At 48.0% G+C, this 9,621-nt stretch overlaps 1 protein-coding gene across 4 annotated transcripts in view; it reads left to right on the forward strand.

The window, feature by feature from the left end:
• Positions 1-8,400, forward strand: part of ACO1 (aconitase 1) — a 418,934-nt gene extending 410,534 nt beyond the window's left edge. For all 4 annotated transcript variants that reach the window (XM_078675989.1, XM_078675987.1, XM_078675990.1 and 1 more), the window contains one exon: positions 7,168-8,400. In XM_078675989.1, the coding sequence (XP_078532115.1) occupies positions 7,168-7,281 (114 nt within the window). In that variant the 3' untranslated portion in view covers positions 7,282-8,400. The remainder of the gene's footprint in view (positions 1-7,167) is intronic.
• Positions 8,401-9,621: the final 1,221 nt, after the last annotated feature.

Consider the following 9,621-nt stretch of genomic DNA (forward strand, 5'->3'; position numbering starts at 1 on the left):
CAAACAAATGGTCGATTAAAGACGTGTGAAGTACTGGGGTGCCCGGGAGGCTGTGTCAGCCCAGGCTGTATTAATTGTCAGTGCTCCGCTGCGTAAATTTAAATCCGCCTTCGGCTTCTGTAGTCCACTATCAGACGCTCTTTACCCTTTGTCACACTCTTGGAGATTCCTGCTTTTTCACTTCGACATTTTTTCAGCCTTTCTTTTCCTCCTCCTTTCCCCTTTGTGTGTTTTCCCTCATTTGATTTTGGAACTGTCTGAAGAGGAAAAATAGGTGCCTGTCCCAAAAAACACTCCCCGCCCACCCAAAAAGAAACTACATGCTCAAATTAAGCACTACTGCTGCCCTTGTTATTTTAGTTATTATGTCTGTAATGGAAACTGGTGCTGTATGTGCAGGGACACTGGAATTATGCGGCAGGGAAGAAACAAATTATACTTCTTGGTTTACGATCTTACGTGGCAAGAAAAGGCAAATCATGCGGTATAACGGAGCACATTTGGTGCTAGTGTTACTCATTATTTTGTCATTTTTACACATGAACAATATCGAGGAAAAGATTTCACCTCATAAGTCCCAAGGCTGACACACAGGGGAGAGGGGGAAAAGGGGAAGGGGGGAGGACAGCAGGAACTGAGAGCTGGGTGAGGTGGTAGGGCAGAGCAGGGAGTGAGAGCCCGGGTGAGGGAGGTGGGAGGGCAGAGCAGGGAGTGAGAGCTGGGTGAGGTGGGGGGGGCAGAGCAGGGAGTGAGAGCACGGGTGAGGGAGGTGGGAGGGCAGAGCAGGGAGTGAGAGCCCGGGTGGGAGGGCAGAGTAGGGAGTGAGATCCCAGGTGAGGGAGGTGGGAGGGCAGAGCAGGGAGTGAGAGCCCGGGTGAGGGAGGTGGGAGGGCAGAGCAGGGAGTGAGAGCTGGGTGAGGGAGGTAGGAGGGCAGAGCAGGGAGTGGGAGCCCGGGTGAGGGAGGTGGGAGGGCAGAGCAGGGAGTGAGAGCCCGGGTGAGGGAGGTGGGAGGGCAGAGCAGGGAGTGAGAGCTGGGTGAGGGAGGTAGGAGGGCAGAGCAGGGAGTGGGAGCCCGGGTGAGGGAGGTGGGAGGGCAGAGCAGGGAGTGAGAGCCCGGGTGAGGGAGGTGGGAGGGCAGAGCAGGGAGTGAGGGCCGGGTGAGGGAGGTGGGAGGGCAGAGCAGGGAGTGAGAGCTGGGTGAGGTGGGAGGGCAGAGCAGGGAGTGGGAGCCCGGGTGAGGGAGGTGGGAGGGCAGAGCAGGGAGTGAGAGCCCGGGTGAGGGATGTGGGAGGGCAGAGCAGGGAGTGAGAGCCCGGGTGAGGGAGGTGGGAGGGCAGAGTAGGGAGTGAGATCCCGGGTGAGGGAGGTGGGAGGGCAGAGCAGGGAGTGAGAGCCGGGTGAGGGAGGTGGGAGGGCAGAGCAGGGAGTGAGAGCTGGGTGAGGTGGGAGGGTAGAGCAGGGAGTGGGAGCCCGGGTGAGGGAGGTGGGAGGGCAGAGCAGGGAGTGAGAGCCCGGGTGAGGGAGGTGGGAGGGCAGAGCAGGGAGTGAGAGCCCGGGTGAGGGAGGTGGGAGGGCAGAGCAGGGAGTGAGAGCCCGGGTGAGGGAGGTGGGAGGGCAGAGCAGGGAGTGAGAGCCCGGGTGAGGTGGGAGGGCAGAGCAGGGAGTGAGAGCCCGGGTGAGGTGGGAGGGCAGAGCAGGGAGTGAGAGCCCGGGTGAGGGAGGTGGGAGGACAGAGCAGGGAGTGAGAGCCCGGGTGAGGGAGGTGGGAGGGCAGAGCAGGTATTGAGAGCCGGGTGAGGTGGGAGGGCAGCAGTGAGTGAGAGCCGGGTGAGGTGACAGAGGGCAGCAAGGAGTGAGAGACGGGTGAGGTGACAAGGGCAGCAGGGAGTGAGAGCTGGGTGAGGTGGGAGGGCCGCAGGGAGTGAGAGCCGGGTGAGGTGAGACAGATAGAGATAGAGACAGATAAAGACATATAGAGACAGATAGAGGCAGAGACAGCTAGAGACAGGGACAGACAGAGCTAGATAGGGTCAAAGACAGGGACAGACAGACAGATAGAGGCAGAGACAGATAGAGGTAGAGACATACAGCGATAGAGACAGACAGAGAGACAGACAGAGGGAGACAGACAGAGGGAGACAGGAGACAGATAGAGGGAGACAGACAAAGGGAGGGAGACAGACAGACAGACGGAGGGTGACAGATAGAGGGAGGGAGACAGACAGAGGGAGGGAGACAGAGGGAGATAGGCGGAGGGAGGGAGACAGACAGAGGGAGGGAGACAGACAGAGGGCAGACGGAGGGAGGCAGAGAGAGGGAAGGAAAGAGAGGGAGGGAGACAGAGAGAAAGAGAGGTAAGACAGAGAGACAGAGGGAGAGAGACAGAGGGAGACAGAGACAGAGAGAGAGGGAAGGAGGGAGCGAGAGAGAGAGATAGAAGGAGGGAGACAGAGAGGGAGGGGAGAGATGTGTGTGTATGCTGGTCTGTTGGCTCAGTGGATGAACGCGTCAGTTGCAGGGGCCTGTGTTCAACTTCATGGTCACAGTTTTTTTCTTTCTAGCCCCTTCCCCCTCCCCCACTGACCCCGCCTCCACAGGTGCGGCCCTCGGCCACAAACCACACTGTAAATTTGGCCCCTGAGAGAAAGTTTGTGAGTACCCATGCACTAGACAATACCAAGATGCACATATACACTCAGAAACACACAGAGAAATGTATTTAGATATGCATTCAGTCAGACAACACATATAAGTGCCCATACAGTCATATTTATATGACAGCTGGATGAATGTGTGGATTGATGGCTGTGTAAAGAAGGGTGAGTAGGCAGTTCAAAGCTGTGGGTGTCTACAGTGTTGTGGGGAGATTGAAACAGTTGTATTGTTGGACTGATGCATGCAGACTTGGTGTGGGTGGACATGTGAATGCATGGATGGTGGTGGATATGACCTAGAGAGACAGCGAATGGTGGGACCATGGCCGGGATAGATGGATGCATGCCTGTGTGTAGGCACAGGAGGCTGACTGCCCAGAAAGAGCATCAGGTGGAAAGGGAGCATATGAGCAATGTAAAGGTGTCAAACGATAGTACATGAGACTTCTAGCACACAAACAATGTGCTGGAACCGAGGGAACACAGGCAGCACAAGAGGTTGACTGTCTAGGAACTAGGTGGAGATAAGGGAGAGCACAAAAACAGTAGGGCCTGGCAGGAGGGAAGATAGAGGCTGAGGCTCGAGAGGAGCCAGGGCAGAGAGATATGGGCAGCCATGTCAGACAAGCTAACAGCTATGTGGTTATACTAAATAAGCGGTTCCCTACATCAAATCTCCTTATTGATGTAATACCTACACGTTTGCTTTATTAACCATCTTTCTTTCTCAAATATTCTTGGAAAGGCACCATTTGCCCATTCTTTTTGCAAACTTTTCCCAGGGAAGAACCCCCCTACCACCACCACCTCTCCTAATGACGTTCAGGCTCGCTGGGCTCGCCACCGGGCACTCATCACAAACTTTTACGCCCACCACTTTCAAATGTAACCAGCGGCAACTGCTCCTGCGGAGCCCAGGACATGGCAAACTGTTTTTGTGTATGGGCTCCTGTCACCTCACTAGGGGCCCAGCTCTGGGGGGGTGGAAGTTTCATTTTGGCTAATGTTACCCAGGTGCATCCAATATGCAAACACAGGTATTTAAGTTTCACTCCAGCACACAACAGATGCAGTGCAAGGTTCTCTCAATCTAATATAAACTTATTTTGACTTGTACTTGTGTTGGTTGTCTGTTTACTTATGTAATATTGCGCGACCTCCTCTGATGTGTCGGTAAAATGTACCATTTGTCCTAAATTTTTGTCCTGAATTCTGACCTTCTGTCCTGAATTTTTGTCCTGAATTTTGACCCTTTGTCCTGAATTTTTAGACTCCCTGTCCTGAATTTGCACCCATGCCAGTTGGTCACCCTAGCCTGAGCACTTTTATTAACTTCAATCATGAGAGTTATGTGGAACTTGTTCAGCTGTTACTGTGGGCTCCGCCAGATAAGGGGGGCGAGTCCTGGGGGCAGCTGTGATGCTGGAACCATACTTTACACCCTGTGCCCCCACCCCCTTACTACATCTATAGAGCATCTCTGTTCATATCCAAGTAATTCAGCGGAAACATATTTTTATTCATGGACATTTTAAAGCGACAACCAGGGCCAGAAGGCGTTTGGGCGCTTTGCATGGGTAGAAATATTTCGTGAATATCCAAGTTTGTAAGAATGGTCATTAATTTAAATGTCGAATCTAAAACATAAAGTGATGAGTGATGGTGAATTACCAGCCAGCGCAATTACACGTTTTACCGAGTGCAAATTTGCATCTGGTAACATCTTTCACTTTTCAGCACACATTTGGAACATATCTGTAAGATGTCCGCAGAAAAGGGCCACGGGTGGGGTTAATTGCTTGCACTAAGGGCCCATTAATTCTTGGACTTGCCTGGTATTTCCCATTCTAGCCCATAAACGTATGATGGGTGTTTACTGGTGTTTGTGTACCGTCTCCAGTCGGTACCACTGGACTGTTATTACCACCCCATGTTATATCATCCATGTTATAATGTGGATTATGGGCGGGGCTACTGGAATTGATTCTGTGGCTAAAGCGATTTTTGCATAGTTATGGATGTGCCGCATTTGCCACATAATCCATCATCTGGTGCATAATTTGAACATTTTAACAAAAAAAGTTTCAAGCTCAAACAGATCAAAAGTTACTAAAAATGTGGCGACGCTTGTTGCTATGCAGGGGATGGTAGTTCGCCAAAGTTGACTGTTCACCCTTCAATTTCATATGTCTTTCACTTGCATATTGATGTATTTGGGTGTTAAACTAGCACTAATACGGTGAAGTCTTTGTCCATAGTTAACGTGCAAAAATGGCAAAACAATGAACTGATACTATCGCAAAATGTGCCGCACCATGCCGAATAATTTGCGTTTGCATCAGTCATCCCTGCCGCATAACTTGGTCCTCTCTTGCCGCATTATTCCAGTCGACCCGACCATAGGGATGTGTCCTCATACATGCAACCACATCCACACACGGTTCACTCAGGATGCCTTGCATCACACCTGGCCTGGAGCCCAGTGCCACGCTGCGGCGGTTCCTGTTGTGCGGGGACCTTTCCTCAACACACATGCACACAGGTAAACTTGAGTTGAAAAGTGGCAGAAGTCGCAGGAGCCGGGCTGCCCGCGCTTCCTCTGCTGTGTTCGCAGCTAGATGTCAGCTGCTGATAAGCGGCGGGCCCTGATCCCCATTCTGATAAAGATTGCCACGCCCGATAAGCGCCGCTTATCTCTCCCCATTCCCCAGCAGGCCTGCGCTGGATTCCCTTACAATAACAAGCACTGCCGATGACAACGCACAGGGCTCCCAACAATCTGTTCCACCGCTAATGTGATTAATGCCAGCGCTTTTTTTAATTCCATGATGGGATGGATGGTGGGGGTCAGGGCTGGGAGGGGCTGCTTACATTTGCACTATTTTGCTCAAGTAAGCACTCTGAAAAATGTCACCAGAGAGTTATGAGAATATTTTTTTCTTGGCTTTTTTCTCCTCAGGCTCCGGCTGGCTGCTTTTTTTCGGATTCTTATCAACATTTCTGTTGCCTTTTTTTTCAACAAACATGTATGAGAACAACAAACTGAAGCCGAACCATACTGCAGATATTGTTGATTGATATAAAATTGTGGCAGATAGTTTGCTGGACTCTGTTTTTCTTGTTCAGTAGACTGTTTTTCAAGTTTCTGTAGTTTTTGTCTTTCTGTAACACTTGATGGTGAAAGGGGGATTTGTGTCTGGAACAAGATTGCATATCTAATTTTAAACAAGATATCAGCGGTTCTTTCATGTACTTGCTTCCCTGAGAAATGGATCTAAAAATTAACAATCCCGCGAGTAGTGCGCGAGCACCACAGCAAGACGTGTAATCAATTATCGAGCCTGTGCCTGGGCACGATAATTGAAACCACATGACGGCCTGGTGCACGTAATAGACACCAATAGCCCGTGGGCGGAGCAATGCGCCCGCCTTTGGCCTATTTCGTGCCGTCTTAGTGAAAAACACGCATGCAAGCCCAAAAGCGTGCCCCTAAAGGAAAAGCTTGTGCGTGTGCCATTCCTAGGTCAGCATCTGAAAACCCATTTTTACCTACTAAATGTCTCACTGCGCGAGGAGTGCTGCCCACTACAACTCTAGGCGCGAGACCTAAAAAGGGGGCTCCGCTATTACCAAACTGTGGTGAGAAGGTACCACTTCGTGGGGTGACCTATGTCACACTCCACTGGGGAACGACTCGTGTTATTTAAACCCTAGGACCGGGACCTGCATGCCCCATAGGAGAATGAGGGAAGGAAGACCCCTGTCTTGCCGAGACCTAACCAGTGTTGCCAGAAAGCTTTCACCCAACAATAGACCTTACTGACTTTACATATTGATTGCGAATTCATTCTTATTTGACTGGTGCCTTTTCTTCCTCATGATATTCAGTTGTAGAAGGTAGAGAACTAGTCAAGATTTTAAATTACAAGGAAGTAGTATTTTCTTACACTCTTTCCTGTTTTGAGAGAAACATGTCACTCTGTCCATTACTGTACTCTACACTAGACTCTAGAAACTGTTCTCTTCATTCATTTACTGCATCACTTTACAACTACAACTCCTGGGAGAGTTTTTGGGAAAACCTTCATTCAGACAACCCAGAACCTCTAACTCAATCAGAAAAGGTAGATTTGTAAAGTCTTGTGCACAGGAATGGGTCAAGCTTTTGATATATGCAGCCTTACCAAGTAAGTGTGTTACCTTCAGCTGTTCCTCTTTTGAGAGAGAGTCTCTTAAAAATATTTACAGTCTGATACTTAAGCGATTTTATAGCCAAGTAGAGAAGCTAAGATTGACTGCAATCTTTGGTTGCAACCATTATTCTGATGGGCCTGTACTCATCCATATACAATCTCCATCTTACATCTGGAAATCCAGGAAGGACTTAAGTTTTCATATAAAGTATTAACGTTCATGTTACTTTAAAACATTATACTCACTAGAATTATAATTGCCTTTTAAAAAATGTATATTTTCATGCAGTGAAACTAAATATTATTTCCTTTTCTACAGCTGGACACCGGGAAGACATTTGAAGCAGTCATGAGATTTGATACAGATGTGGAACTGGCTTACTTCCGAAATGGTGGCATCTTGAACTACATGATCCGTAAAATGGCTAATTAGGCGTGAACTGAAAGAGATGTCCAATAAAAATGCCTTGTTGTGCCTCCTCCTCCTTTCTTCCCACTTGGCCTTGCACAGAATCCCAGACCTAGGAAAGCACGACAATGAAATGGCTGGTCTGGTTATGGGCTTTGAATTCATGCTGCTTGTTTACACTGTCAGAATGTTTTTCACAACCCTACATGTTTGTTCATTTAATGAGCGTGATGGACAGAATGCAGTACGGTTGTGAAACAGCAAGGTGAAGTCCAGAACTGCCGAGATCCCCCATGATTGTGATAAACTTTTAGTTACACCTTTCTCCATTGATTGGGAGAGAGTGCAGATGACAAATGAATGCTTCCCTTTACGAATAGACACGCTGGGTCATGGTTAGAAAGATGTATGTTGACTAAGACCGTGGGAGGAGGACGATATCCCTTCATGGGCCATCTGTGATGGCTACAATTTCAGTTTTAAACTCTTACCTCGATTGTTCCTTTAGCTCTAGAACCCGTCCCCAGCTGAACACATTCTTAATTTGTTGGATTGTTTCTTTACCACCCTTGCCGTCCATTTCATTTGCAATTATGCTTGAGGTAAGCGTACAAACATGATATGTTTTTCTATCACCCAAGATTTTATCACTGCTTTAATTCCCAATACCCCAAAACAAAATATGATAACCTGCAAAATGTGGTAATCTATATAATCTACCCAGAATAAGTAAAATATGGCAACCTAATTAAAAATACAAAATACCCTTGCAAAATTATCTTATTATGTGTTTTTCTTTTATTGTGGGCAGTACACAAAGCTATCAGGCGTGTGAGAGCAGACGTCACACTGTGGTCTGTAAGCACTATGGGGTGAAATAAAACCATCTTTCAAAAAATACCCTTCAATTTGATGATAGTAAGACTCACATCAGCACTTTTAAAACAAAATTTACTTGGATATCCTATCTTCGATTCTAATGCTTATTAAATAACCAACTTTTACAGAATATTAAAAATGTGAATTTTCATTTTCTTTAAAAAAGAAGAGTATCCCGTGTAAGCTCTAGTTTTTGTTGTGTAGCATTAGATTGTTACAAAAACAATTTCTAACTTGAATCAGATTAAAAACTATTTTCAAGACTGTTGTTGTGGTTTTCATTGTTGCTTCTGTGTCCTTCTCTGTCTATGGGTTTTCGATCAATCTGGGTATGTCTACCAGACTTAATTATCGAAGGCCATGACATAAACTGACAAATTGACATCATTAAAGCCATCCTATTGGCATGTTCTTGACATGCATAGCGTTCAAGTGTCCATGATATGGACATGAAGATTGGGATGATGTAGAAAATGTATATAGCAGGAGAACGTGATATAGCTACACCTGTGGATGGTTCAGGGGAACAGAAGTTCCTGACACTGCGCTGTTACTGCAGGCATGATACTTCACAAGCAGTGATGCAAATCATCTACAGGCTGTTGGGTTGGAGGTGACTGAGTATAGAAAAGTGCCACTTTTTGACATGGTCACCCCCACTTTTTGCCTGGTATTTGATGTGATTTTGACTGGAAGTGCACTGGGTTCCTGCTTACCAGGTCCCCAGTGCCAGATCTCCTTCCCAAAACTGTGCTTCCGATGGATACATCTGCCTGTGGATTCCTCACCTTCTGAATATCCCTTGTGCCAGCATTCCGCAGATACTTTTTCCTAGCTTTCCACGCTGACTTACTCGTCACAATACCAAGGCTCCACTCGCGACTCCGTTTGACGTCACTGGAGCCATAAGAGAGCCTGGTGGGCGTGATGACGTCTGTTCCCTTTTTTAAGCGCTGTCGACATGTAACTGTTTCTGGGACTCTCCATACTGTCGAGTTACTTTGTTATCTCCAGTTCTAACTCTTGCTTTGTGATGGTGACCTTGAGGAGGTCGGGATTTAAGCCCTGTAGGGAGTGTGGGCGTCATATGTCCATTACTGACCCCCAAGAGGACTGTTTGTGGTGTTTGTCGGCGGATCACGACGTGGAGGGCTGTTCCTGCTGTCGAAAAATTAATCCAAAGGCTGTGAAAGAACGGAGGCCAAGCTTTATTATGGCAAAAGCAAGGAAGGAGAAGAGAGGGCGTAAAAGATCGAAGTTGTCGACTTCGCATGCTTAGAAGTCAAGGAAGCATAAGAAGAAGAGGAGGCATTGCTCTCTGTGCCGTTCCTCGAAGGAGAAGACTTCGAGATCTCCAGCTACGGCTCCTCAATGTCATCATAAAGACTTTGTGTCTCCTTCACCATCTCCTCGGGTGACTCCGGAAAGATCTCCTGATCCAAAAGGTACTCCGGCACGGTTGCCGGGCCGAGGGGCTCACCGGAT

Source organism: Lissotriton helveticus, chromosome 2_1 (assembly GCF_964261635.1).
Source record: "Lissotriton helveticus chromosome 2_1, aLisHel1.1, whole genome shotgun sequence".
In the NCBI taxonomy this organism is placed as follows: Eukaryota; Metazoa; Chordata; class Amphibia; order Caudata; family Salamandridae; genus Lissotriton; species Lissotriton helveticus.